The sequence below is a fragment of the Brassica napus genome, chromosome A1, assembly GCF_020379485.1.
Source record: "Brassica napus cultivar Da-Ae chromosome A1, Da-Ae, whole genome shotgun sequence".
Lineage (NCBI taxonomy): Eukaryota > Viridiplantae > Streptophyta > Magnoliopsida > Brassicales > Brassicaceae > Brassica > Brassica napus.
The window spans coordinates 6,363,355-6,376,656 of NC_063434.1; the positions used below are offsets into that span (position 1 = coordinate 6,363,355).

A 13,302-nucleotide genomic window follows, 5' to 3' on the forward strand; every position below is an offset into this window, starting at 1 on the left:
AGCGAAAACACGGACGCGAAATCAACGAGTTAAAATCCACTTTTCCATCTCCCTCTCGCGTCCGATCTCCCTTTCTCTCTCCTCTCTACTCATCCAAAACAAAAACAAAACAAGTCAACTCATCTTGTCGGAAAATTGCATGTCTTAACTGTCCGAGATGACTATGACGACGGAGGAGAAACCAGCTTCAGATGGCCGAGGAGGTTGGGGTTTCTTCAAGATCCCGTTTCGAAACTCTAGCGGTCGCGGAAACGGAGCATCGAGTGCCGCCACGTCACCGTTTCCATCGTCTTCTTCTTCTACATCTTCTCATCTCCATAACCACCATCATCATCAGCTTGGCTATAACGGGCCTCATGGCGATGGATCGGGTCAGAATCAGCACCCGACGCCTTCTCCTTCGGTATCGTCTGTGGCTAAGTCGTTTCTGCCTACGAAACGCAGATTGAAGCTTGATCCGTCGGAGAAACTCTATTTTCCTTGTGAGTTTTGTTCGAATCTCATCTGAATTAGAATCGTAGGGTTGTTTTTGCAATTAAAAAATTTTCGATCTGGTTTTGGATAAAAGATATGATATTGACTTAATAGTGAAATAAAGTTTGAAGAATAGTTGACGTTGACCTGATTTTACTATTATGGCATTTTGAGCATTTCTAAATTAGGAAGCTTTTGGTATGTATATATGTTGGCCATGAATATGATTCTGTTACTTGATTATATGAATTAGATTATTTATTATCGTTTTTTTTTTTGAAGATGAGCCTGGGAAGCAAGTGAGGAGTGCTATTAAGATTAAAAATACCAGCAAATCTCATGTAGCGTTTAAGGTATGTTTTTTCTTATCTAAGTGTTTTTTTAATTATCAGAATGTTTTGCATTTTGTATTTGTGCTTACTCTCGTTGCTCCTCTTCAGTTTCAAACAACTGCACCGAAGAGTTGTTTCATGCGTCCACCGGGTGCCATTCTTTCTCCTGGAGAGACTATTATCGCCACTGGTAATTGTTTTTTTTTTTCATTTATTCTTGTTCTTCTTGATGATGCTATTAGAGAAATGTGTGTAGAAGAGTGTGCATGTGACTCTATTTCTCTCCCTTGTTGTTGAACTGTTACAGTGTTCAAATTTGTTGAGCCTCCGGAGAATAATGAGAAGCCAATGGATCAAAAGAGCAGAGTTAAGTTTAAAATCATGAGCCTGAAGGTGAAAGGTCCAATGGACTATGTGCCTGAGCTGGTATGATCATCTTATCATCTCTTGTTTGAACTTGTAACCGGTTGTAACAACATGTCAGTATTCAAATGGAACATAAGATATCCAATCCATCTCCAAAATATAATAAAAGTAGAGACTTACAGCTACCTTTTAGGCAGAGACATATAAACCGAGCATGTTTGATTTTGTTTGTCATGTTCTTACATTTCTGAGTAATTCTTTTCCGCAGTTTGATGAGCAAAAGGATGATGTGTCTAAGGAGCAAATATTGCGTGTTATCTTCTTGGATCCAGAACGTCCCAACCCTGTGAGTATCTGAAACATATGAAATCAATTCTCAACTACACAGTGTCTTTTTCACTAATTATCTATCTGTATGATTTATTATTGAAAAAGGCACTGGAGAAACTGAAGCGTCAGCTAGCTGAAGCAGATGCAGCAGTGGAGGAAAGAAAGAAGCCACCAGAGGAAACAGGTCCAAAGATGATTGGAGAAGGACTTGTAATCGATGAATGGGTGAGAGTCACACTTTTACTATCGCTAGTTTCTTCCATTAGATGAAAATCTGACATTGTTATGGTCTCTCCTCTGTAATGAAAACACAGAAGGAACGCCGAGAGAGATATCTTGCACAGCAACAAGGCGAAGGAGTTGACTCTGTCTAAGAACTAAGAAGATCCTTCTCAGGACAAAAAAAAAAACAAGTGTGTGCTTGTGATGAAAGAAGAAGAAGAGACCAAGATATTAAATTTTCTCTACTAACTTCCATATTCATAATGCAATCTAAGGATCATGTTAGTAAAAAAAAAAAGACAAAGAATGAAACTTTTTCATGTAAAAAAAAAAAGGTAAACTTGGGGGGTTTGTTAATGAATTGTTCATGTTAAAAGACTAATAAAAGATGCTGAATCAACCCGGTTGATTTAACCTTAAACCGAATCTCTTTTTTACTTAAACCGTACCGGTCAGGACCCAGAATCCAATTCGAATGTTCGGTAGGACCGGGGTACCGAACCAGGAATCTTTAAATCAAAAGATGCTAAAAAGGATCTTATCTTACGTGTACAACTTCTCAACCCTTCTTCTTCATCATCTCTGCTCTCTGCTTCGTCGTCCTCCTCCCTCTCAATTCATTCACCGGCGTTGACGACCCGTCGCAGCTCAGGACGAAGATTGTACGGATTGTAAATTTTATTATAATGTCGATGAGCAATTCGTTGAAGAAGCTCTCGTCTTGTGTTCTTATTGATCTCGATGGAACCCTAATCAACACAGGTATATATATATATACTTGTATTCAGCTTATCTTCTCGTAACTTTGAAATTCGATTTGATTTGATGTGTTATCGTGTAGATGGTGTAGTGAGTGATATATTGAGGAAGTATTTAAGTAAATATGGAAAGCAGTGGGATGGGAGAGAGGCGCTGAAGATAGTGGGGAAGACTCCGTTAGAAGCTGCGACTACCATTGTTGAAGATTATGGACTTCCTTGTGGTGTTGATGAGTTCAATTCTGAGTTTTACCCTTTGTTCTCTGCTCAGTAAGTTAAAAAAGTTCCCTCCTTTTTGTTTTTTGGTTTTGTTTCTTTGGTTTTGAGTGTTTTTTTGTGTGTGTGTGTTTGTAGGATGGATAAGATCAAGTCCCTTCCTGGTGCTAATAGGTTGATTCGGCATTTGAATGGGCATGGAGTGCCTATGGCCTTGGCTTCTAACTCTTCAAGGGCTAATATTGAATCAAAGATCTCTTATCATCAAGGTATGAACTTTGTTTTATGAGATGTTTACTCAGTGAAGAGTAATCTCTGTGTCGACTTTTGTGTAGGTTGGAAGGAATGCTTCTCGGTTATTGTTGGTAGTGATGAAGTTTCCAAAGGAAAGCCTTCTCCTGATATGTAAGTTCAAGCAAAAGACTGGCTAGTTTACAATTTGTAATGACGCTGATAGACTTTTTTGTACTGAAAAGTTTTCTGGAAGCAGCGAGGAAGTTGAATAAAGATCCTGGAGAGTGTTTGGTTATTGAAGATTCTGTGTGAGTCTTTAACTTTAGCTTATTGTTTTTGTAGCTGAGCATTTTTTTTCCTCTCTAATAGTAATAGTGTTTTGAAAATGGCAGGCCTGGTGTTTTGGCTGGTAAAGCTGCTGGGGCCACAGTGATTGCTGTGCCTTCTTTGCCTAAACAAACTCATCTCTATACTTCTGCAGACGAAGTCATTAATTCTCTGCTTGACTTAAAACCTGAGAAATGGGGTCTTCCTCCATTTCAAGACTGTAAGCAAAACACTCATGAACTTCACTCACTAATCTTTTCTTCTTCTCAGTGAAAAAAGACTTTGATTTGCGTTTTGCAGGGATAGAGAACACTTTACCAATTGATCCTTGGCGTATAGGAGGTCCAGTTATCAAAGGATTTGGCCGTGGCTCTAAAGTACTCGGAATCCCCACAGGTCTGTACAATTACCATTAAGCTCTTCTTTCTCTTCACCTTTGTATGGCTTTTTTTTTTCTTATTTCCGGATTTGTTTTCAGCTAACTTGTCAACAAAGGATTATGCGGAGGAGCTAGTCGAGCATCCTTCGGGAGTGTACTTTGGCTGGGCGGGGTTAGCAACGAGAGGTGTCTTTAAAATGGTCATGAGCATTGGTTGGAACCCTTATTTCAACAACACTGAGAAAACTATTGTGAGTTTATATGAAACGTTTTTTTAAACTTGTTCACTCTTGCAGTGCTTTTTTTTCTTTAACTTGAGCCTGTGTTTACGTAGGAGCCGTGGTTGCTTCACGATTTCACTGAAGATTTCTATGGAGAAGAGCTACGTCTTATAATCGTTGGTTATATACGTCCTGAGGTATTTGTTATTATCATCATCTATTCTCATATGACTCTCATGTGATGTGATGTGGTCATCTTCTTCTTGCAGGCTAACTTCCCTTCACTAGAGAGTCTGGTCGCAAAGATTCACGAGGACAGGGAAGTTGCAGAGAAGGCTCTTGATCTTCCATCGTATGCTAAGTTTAAGGATGATCCTTACCTGACTAAATGATCAAAATCATTTTATGTAAAGAATCATCTTGTTTTTCTCACATTCTTGATTATGAATTGATTTTATAATGAAACTCGCTGATTGTTTTCGAAACTCAGAATAAGACTTGTTGTGTCTTTGCTTTACTTACTGTCAAGTTAGTAAAACAGGTTCTTGCATTAAAGAAAAGAAAACAATACATAAACTTTGTCCGTGTCTGAAACGAAACAAACAAAGTACTACTTACTAGTTACTAATCGTATCCTTTGATTGATTATATTATGAGTTACTAACCAAACCAAAAAAAAAACATATCGTTTTCTTGGTTCGTTAATGGACTTTTCCCATCTCGACACGACCATTCTCATCTCCGTCAACGAACCTTGACCAATACCAATGCGATCTCCAGACCTGATTCATCTCCTCAATCGGCACACCTCTCGTCTCCGGCAAGAAAACGTAGATGAAAACCGACATCACCGCCACGAAAAACGCGAAGAATATGAACAACCCGAACTTCATGTGACAAAGCATCATCAGAAACACTTGCGCGATTATGAACGTGAAGATCATGTTCATCGACACGGTTACGCTCTGAGCCGCAGATCGGATCTCCAGCGGGAAAATCTCCGAGGGGACTAGCCAACCGAGTGGACCCCACGACCAAGCGAACGCCGCCACGTAGATGCATATGAACAAGACCACAACAATGGCGTACCACTTTGGTAGAACCCCGGGGTTCCCGTCGACCCCGAACTTAGCTCCGATCGCCGCCGCAACAGCAACCTACGATTGAAATGTTAAACCGGTACTCAATAATCTGATTTAAATTATACTATTAAATTTTTAAAAATTATTAAAAATATTTTGTTTAAAAGTTTAATAATATAAATTAAAATATAATATATATATATATAGTATTTTAAAAAAAAATTTATCCGCAAAAATTAGTTAGAACGAGTTTTTGAATTTAAAAGGTTTAGAGAAGTTTCAAACGGTTTATTTCGTTTTATGTGAATGTTGTAAAACGCCAACAACCGCTATCGATTGGGGATGGTAACCGCAATGATCTTTAACCGGGTTTACGAACGAAACCTCAGAAAACAGCATTTGGATATATTAAACCGGCTAAACCGGAACATAATAACCGGATTAATTTTAGAGATAAAAAAACCTGAGAAATTAGCATTTGAAGTCCTCCTTCAAGGAAGAGAAACCGTCTCCCCCATTTATCAACTCCGTAAATCGAAACAACGGTGGCTCCGACGTTAACCAGACCAGTCACAACCGCCGACATCAAAGCCGCGTCGTTTTCAAACCCGATCGTTTGAAACAGCACCGGCGCGTAGAACATGATGACGTTGATCCCCGTGAGCTGCTGGAAAGAAGGGATCAGAATCGCCATAGTAAGATGCGGCCTGTACTTCCTCTGCAACAGGTTCCGCCACGGATGCTCCACGAGCTTCGAAGCTTCGCTGGCGGCGATCAAGTCGTTCATCTCGTCTTCGACGTCGTCGACGCCTCGGATCTTACGGAGTTTCGTCTCGGCTTGCTTGAATCGACCTCGCTCGATCATGGAGTTCGGTGTGTCCGGGAGGATGAGGGATCCGACGGTGATGATCAGAGCGGGAACGACGGCGCCGCCGAGACTGAGCCGCCAGCCCCAGCCGCCGGGAATCTTGGAGAAGAAGAAGTTTAGGACGCTGGCGACGAGGATGCCGATAGTGATCGAGAGCTGGAATCCGATGTTTAGTGCTCCTCTGTATTTATATGGTGCCATCTCCGAGAGGTACAACGGTACGGACTGTCAATTTGAAAAAATAAAAGTAATGAGGTTATTTTGTAAATATGATGTATTGTAAGGGTACAAAAACAGACATGTTCTACTCAAACAACAACATGCGGTAGGAAACTGAACATTACTCCCTCTGTTAAAAATAATTAATTTGACGATAAAAAACTACTAACTTTTATTCAGTCTTATCTAATTCGCATAAAAACGACAATAACTAAAGGTAATTCAACCAATAAAAAATTATATTGCAAAATACAAATGATTTTGAACTTCAAATTGTATTTACTTTTTGATTAAAGTTTTGAAAATATGAAGTAAACAGAAACTAAACAAAAATTCTAACACATCAGTTAAAATCAAACAGAGGGAATAGATAAAATATCAGCACAGCAAGTCAGCAACCAACAAGAGTACAGAGCGAGGGTCCATGTGATCAAAAACAAAGTATTAGCTCATAATTAGAATACTATATAAAAATAATGACGGACCTGATTTGTGAACCCAATACCGAAACCGAGCAACAAACGACCAACGATGAGCATCCAAACGGCGGTTGCGAAACCGTTAAGAAGAGCTCCGGCGCAGAAGAGAACTCCTCCGAGAAGCATCGAAAGTTTCCTGCCAAACTCACGAGTAACGTAAGAAGCAACAACGCAAGAGCAGAGCGCGGCGAGGTAGAGAGAGGAGGTGAAGAGAGTGAGAGGAATGCTGTCGAATTTGCAGTATTTGCTAGACTCTTGATCGTTCTTTTGCTTCTCGTATACGGACGGGAAGAACTCCTTCTGAAACGAATCCATAGTCGTCACACCTCCTGCAAAAAATAACAAAAATCATAAACAAAATTGTAACATTGAGAAAAAATTAGCAAAAATAAAGATCTTGTAGGAAAACATATGGAGGAAAATATTACCGGAGATTCCAATGTCGTAACCGAAGATGAGACCACCCATGGCGGCAACGATACACGTCATGGTGACGTAAAGAGTGAGTTTGCCGGGATATTCCCTATTGCCATCTCCTATGACAATTCCGACTGCGGGCATTTTGGGTTTTACTAAATTTTAAGAGTGTAGATTAGAATAAGCAGATGAATCGTTACACGTTCTGTGTTTATTATATATAAGCAAAGGTGTGGAGGTTAATGTGGATTCACTAGTAAGCTGTGGATAGATCGTTAACTTACTTAACGTGTTGAATTTAATTGATTATCTTTTATGCTCATTTTCCTTAAATTTAATAATTCATTTATGTGGTAAAATTAGCACCAAATGAACTTGACATGGAATTAAATCCTCGGTCTTTATTTTCCATCTAGCAATTGGACAAAATAATCCAGCCACATTAATTCGCATGCATCTCTCTAAGTCAGAGTCTATTGATTCGCATAGATATATAAGTCAAGAAATTTTTTTATAAGGTTTATAATCCGTGGAAATTAGAAAGAACATGCATCATATTGTATTTTAATAGAAAATGTCACAAAAAAAGTAATCTTACTTTAGAATCCCAGGTTTCTACTTTCTAGCATGTAATAGATTCAACGATATGGATGGGGAATGCATGTTCATTTGAATTTATTGTTTCCTTTTAAGTAAAAAGTTATAGGTAAAGTTTGCGATATGGTTTAGAATTGTGGTTGAGAGGTTAGGTTTTGTTTTGAGTTACTAGTATGAGACAGATGAACAATTTTAGTATTACGTATTGGCAGAGGACTCTCCTATACCATTCTATATAATTAACACTCTACCATGAAGTGGGAATTAAATTAATTATGAAAATCTTTGCGAAGGATAATAACAGATCTAACAATGAATTTTCTGACTAGACGACACATGTTTTGTTTTGATATTGTAAAACATTACTCTTTTGTAAGGCGCTAAGTTCAAATTTAATTTAGTTTTAAACACATAAAAACTAGAATTTTTTTGGGGTCAAAAACTAGAATTTATAAATCACCAAACAATGAGGATCTGTCTTCCTGGAAAAAAATAAACTCAATCCAAAAGCATAAGAAACAGAGGATCATACACATGGACCCATGGTGTATTTACTTACTATGAATTTTCTCTGTTTAAATGTTGCATATATATCATTCACATTGGCTACAATTGAACCCATTTTCACAATCTCCACTAATTTTTTTTTTCAGCAACCTTTGACACAAACGCCTCACTAGAATCATCATACGAGATTTTACACCAAAAAAGTCTTGTCATTGATTAAAAACTTTTTAGATATCAGGAAATCTCACATTGTTAAGATCATATGGTCTGCAGCCTCTAGAAGAGTGATTTGCACTAAATTCTTGGCCACGGGATAGAGTTTGACTAGACCCCGTTGACAAAATCATGAAGCTAAGAAGCAAACTCAACACCTGTTGGTCCACCACCAACTACTACAAAATTTAGCATCATCTTTCTCTCTTATTCGTTCAGTTCTGGTAAACTTTCCTTCTCATATGAAACAACGACAGTTCTACGGATTCTTTGTCCGTCTTCAAGACTTCAACCACCTGCAATCCCACCAACAGTTCTTAGAGACATCTTAAAAAGAGATAAAATCCTTCGGAATATTCTTACATCCATATAAGCAATCAGTCATTTTACAATTTGCTCCACAAACTATCATTGCTTACAGAACAATGTATAGAGAGTGGAGCAAGAAAACTATTAAAAAATGGCTAAGGAAATGACAATTCTCCTCCACCCCAGGAATGTTAAATGTGTTAGACTGAGTTACAAGATAGTCATAGTCAACATCAAAAAATTTATTCCCGTTAGAATCCACGTCTTGTTTAGATCGACAGTAAACTTTCTTGCTTCATGGATCAATCTTGAAACATTCTGCCTCCAAGAAAGATATCTCAGCTCTGTTTCTGCTTTATCAAGAGACATAACAAGCTTGCATTAATTAGTAGCTACTCAACGCAATACAAACACTAGAAAAAAACTTGGGCAACTTAAACAACAAAACTCAGAATGTTGTCTCAAAAGAAATATAATAGAACATTTGTAGTGAGAAACTGAGAAGTACCAACAGATTTCAGTTTCTGTTTTACCTTCCTTCCAGACTGGCTCAGCTACTCTGCGAGCTTTCAACAGTAGCTCGTATGATGAGTTTTTCAAATCCTTCAACAAACATTTTGGTTTGACAAGTGTCAAGCGTGTGAAAAATAAAAATAAAAATAAAAATAAAAATAAAAATGTAAAAAATAGAAAAGTAAGGCCAACTAGGTTAGGGACTTTGAGGGACCCAACAAGAGAGGAGTAACAGAAAATGCATGTCGTCTATTTTCTTATTTTGTGACGGTGTGGTACTGAAAGAGACAAGACGAATCAAATAGTCTTGTAAATGTTGGTAAATATTAAATGCATATTCTAATCAAGTTGTATGCTGCTCTATATATATTAAAATGAATGTTGATGACTCGGTGTTTGTATAATTGTATAACGCAAGACTGTTGTTACCTAATGGGTTGTCGCATTTCTGTGATTGCGATTACAATATACTCGTCCCTTTTTTTTTGCCAACAAATGGTTTAGTTTATCCAAAACGATAACATCAAACAATAATAGCAAACATTTCAATGTTAATTTGAAACTCTTTTTTTTTTTCTGCACTTAAAATATGTTTGATGGTGAAATTACTGGAAAAAAAAACTCGTTATAACAATTGAATTCATGTAAGATGGAGCAAGTTAAACTTGTCATTATGTCGGTGTAAATATAATTCACCAGATGAAACAATTTGTCACAATCTCATTTCTAAAGTAATCTTACTTTTGTAAAAGTTCAAAAATTGAACTAATCCTCACATATATGCAAATTGTATAATACATGACATTCGTATAGAAATGAGCCAATCCATACTGTTGATTTTTCTTTCTTTCTGATCCGCAAAATCGTTATGTAACTTTTTTTTAGAACATTGAAGTCGTTATAGAACTTAGAAGTAAAATTAAATATAAAATAATTCTCATGATCATGGAAAAAGATCGATCTCGATCAAACCTTCCTCCTCTGCATGAAAATCCATCTCTGTTTGATTCTGTTTACTCGTCTTCTTCTTCTTATACTCATCAACGTCGAGTTTAATCTCTATCAAACCAGCTGCTCCATCGTCCTCCTCCTCCCATCTGTATCCCATTTTCTCCGGCGGCATCCAGCTACTCATCTCCGGAAAAGTAAACTCCGACGACGAATCCGAATCCGATCCTGAATCTGATTCCGGGTAACAGAGCGACAACGACGGGTACCTCTCGAGTTCCCTAAACCGGGTCGGATCCTCTTCTTCGTCTTCTTCATAGGCTTCGTGAATCACCTCCAATGGCGCTCTCAAATCCCACTCCACAAACTCGTGTCTTGTGTCGGAATCTTGTTTGGCTTCGGACAAGGAATAAACATCAAACAAAACATCAGATTCTTCTTCGGTCTTAACTTCTCGTTCTTTGCTTTTCCCGGGTCGGGTAAGCGGTTCTCGGGTGGATCCGAGGCGTTCGAGAGAGAAGAGAAGGGCTCCGGAGATGAGAAGAACAGGGGAGAGGAAGATTCGAAGGGAGTCATGAGGAGAGTAGATGAGAATAAGAGTGCATAGAGCGATGAAACAGGAGAAGAGAGGAGGAGGTTCTGATGAGGAGGAGGAGGAGATTTCTTCCATAGGAGCGTGAGTGAGCGTGACGATGTGGGAGAGAGAGAGAGACTTTGGTGGTCGTTGCATTTAAAAGCCCCCCCCGAGGAGGGTTTTTGTCTTTCTTTTCTTTTCTTAAAAAAGAGTCAACATATACTTAATTTGTTCATTTAATTCCATTGTTGAAACGTGGAATGTATAACTGTTGATAGAATCAAATAATTTATTTCCTTTTAAATAACAGAAAAATTTAAGGGATGACAAAAATAACAGAAGACTTTAATATTATAGTAAGTATTTAGAAACATTCTAGATATTTTTTTAGTTATATTAAGTATATAAAGATAAACATTGTGAATGGTTTTGCTTTATTTCTTTTTCGGTTAAGACTTATCTTTTAGGCTGTAACTGGTAAATAAAAAAAGGAATACATGAAATATAAAGGAATGGAATAAGATGAATGGAATGCAGTAGAAAAATGGAATGAATTCATTCCATCTATTCCTTATCAAAATTGTTTTGAAATATTTTGCTTTGTATTTTGGATAGATATTTTTGAAATTGATGGGAATGAGCATTCCATTCCATTCCATTTATGTTAAATGGTAAATTTTTTTATGGAATGATGGAATTGATCATTCCAAAGCATTCCATTCCAAAAATGGTCAATCCAGTTACAGCTTTAGTATTATCGTTGGTTTTTACCTTTTATATGTAAAGAATTTAGATTTAAGATAAATGAAAAATTTAGATTTGAGTCATATTCTTTTTCTGAGTTAGAAGTTTAAATTCAAGATGTTTTTTAAGAGACATTAATTTTAGAAACTGACATACTAAATATGATCTTTGTGTTGTCATAACTAAGATAAACGAATAAATTTGATTTGAGTCGTTTTTTTGTTTTCAACTAGAATTTAAGATTCGCAGCGATTTCAAAAATACATTGATTTTAAGTTTTTAACCATTCATGTATTAAAGAGTTTGATTATAATGAATTGTACCTTTATATTTTTTTTGCTATAGCATTAAAACTGTAGACTTTTTTGTGTTGCGGTAAATGATTTTGTTGTAAGATTATAGTTGTAGATTTTTTAAAGTTTAATGATTTACATATAAATTTTCTAAAACCAAAAATATGTGCTCTAGATTTATTGCTTTCTACACCCAAAAATAAACAAGAAAGAAAAAAAAATCTGTAACTTTAAAAACATTTTACAAAACATGATTAGAAAAAAAATGTGTTTTAGAAAGAATCTGGACTGTAGAGAGATCCTACAGCATTTTAAAGCGCTTACCGAACACCCCTTGTGTTATTAACTTATTCTAGGTTCCACTACTTCACAAGCAAAAAGACTAATATATTTAGGGTGAATTGGGTGAAAATCCTAAAAGAATATGGAAATTAGCAAAGTACCAAAGAGAAGAAAATAGTGAGGTTTAGTTTTTCTCTGTGACATAGCAATTTACCTTAGTACCCCTAAGCTCTTTGGACGTAGGTTTATAGATGGGAAAAAGATTTTTAAGCTATTATAAATATTTTGCTTAGATTTTTTGGGGGATTTTCTATATAGTAAACAATAACGCTTTTTCTTCTCTCTTATTTATCTCTCTTGTCTCTTCACCCTTCCTCTTCTCTTTTCTCTTCAACTACTTCAGCTACATCTTTGGTCGGATCGTCTTTTTTTAGCTGTATCTTTGTTTTCCTTTTGTCTATCACTGTCAATGATTTACATCTCCATTCTTGCTCTTAACATGTAGATCTAGATCGTTAGATCCCTTCTCGGTTGTTCTTGCATGTTTGTTTTAGATCTTCTGGTGCATGATCTCTTCCAGTTGCTGGCTCGGGGTTTGATCTAAGCACTGAGGGGCTCTGTTTCTAGATTCATGGATCTTTATTTGGTTCAAATTTCCTTTCTCTAGGCGTTTTCATGGCACTAGATAGATAGGGAGAAGAATGTGAGGCTTCAATGGACGTAGGCGTTGAAAGTAATTAGTGATTATAGGTGTAACAAAAATATTAAATATGTATCAAACATGTTAGCCGCATTGAATAGTATTAACCGGTTTGAGTATGTAATCATATGCGATTGTCTGTGGCTAATAACAAACGTAGAGGTTTAATTTCATATGTACCCGGCTAAAATTTTATGTTTTCTATTAAATATAATATTAATTTCAACAAATCGAAACACAAATGCTAAAAAATGTTGATATTAGGATAAATAATTCAAAGGTTGGGTAAAATTAATATTAGCTATCAATAAGAAAAGCTTATATGTCTCACAATGGATCTTAAAGATTAATTCAAAATAGAAATGAAAATATGAATAAGTAGTTACATGTTAACAAATTAACTAACAGGCTAATAATAAACACAAAGATGCTGATATTCCACCGACTTTCTTTGGAAATGGTTTTGCTGACAACTTTATAGCAAACGAAAACAGTGGACATCCACCAGTAAAAGGAATAATAGAAATTCTTGATGACCAGGATGAGGTGGTGGACATTAATCATGGAACTTTGGGCACAGGTTAGTTATGTAGAACAACATCTACATCTTTGTCAGTCTTTTTACTAGCTAATATAATTTGTTTGAATGCTACTACATATATTAACCTGATAAGTATATCATTAACTGTCAATATTAA

General features: G+C 36.6%; 4 protein-coding genes across 4 annotated transcripts; 2 read left to right on the plus strand and 2 right to left on the minus strand.

Annotated features, from left to right (window-relative positions):
- LOC106440131 (vesicle-associated protein 4-2) lies at positions 1-2,144 on the plus strand. The gene is made up of 7 exons (XM_013881734.3): positions 1-482; positions 757-827; positions 915-996; positions 1,114-1,232; positions 1,441-1,518; positions 1,608-1,727; positions 1,817-2,144. Exons 1-7 carry the CDS (start codon positions 158-160, stop codon positions 1,874-1,876), a joined length of 855 nt encoding a protein of 284 aa, XP_013737188.1. The 5' UTR covers positions 1-157; the 3' UTR covers positions 1,877-2,144.
- Positions 2,145-2,264: 120 nt separating this feature from the next.
- On the plus strand, positions 2,265-4,376 carry LOC106440120 (bifunctional riboflavin kinase/FMN phosphatase). The gene is made up of 10 exons (XM_048740380.1): positions 2,265-2,486; positions 2,566-2,752; positions 2,837-2,967; positions 3,034-3,103; positions 3,175-3,240; positions 3,325-3,479; positions 3,560-3,655; positions 3,738-3,889; positions 3,973-4,056; positions 4,129-4,376. The coding sequence occupies exons 1-10, from the start codon at positions 2,411-2,413 to the stop codon at positions 4,249-4,251; spliced, it is 1,140 nt and encodes a 379-aa protein (XP_048596337.1). The 5' UTR covers positions 2,265-2,410; the 3' UTR covers positions 4,252-4,376.
- A 12-nt stretch (positions 4,377-4,388) lies between these two features.
- LOC125575631 (sugar transport protein 12-like) lies at positions 4,389-7,346 on the minus strand. Its single transcript, XM_048740377.1, has 4 exons — positions 6,936-7,346; positions 6,514-6,836; positions 5,405-6,034; positions 4,389-5,016 (listed from the first exon to the last, which is right to left on the minus strand). The coding sequence occupies exons 1-4, from the start codon at positions 7,066-7,068 to the stop codon at positions 4,561-4,563; spliced, it is 1,542 nt and encodes a 513-aa protein (XP_048596334.1). The 5' UTR covers positions 7,069-7,346; the 3' UTR covers positions 4,389-4,560.
- A 2,475-nt stretch (positions 7,347-9,821) lies between these two features.
- Positions 9,822-10,898, minus strand: LOC106374108. Its single transcript, XM_013814204.3, has one exon. The coding sequence runs from the start codon at positions 10,739-10,741 to the stop codon at positions 10,007-10,009; it is 735 nt and encodes a 244-aa protein (XP_013669658.2). The 5' UTR covers positions 10,742-10,898; the 3' UTR covers positions 9,822-10,006.
- Between the last annotated feature and the right edge of the window lie 2,404 nt (positions 10,899-13,302).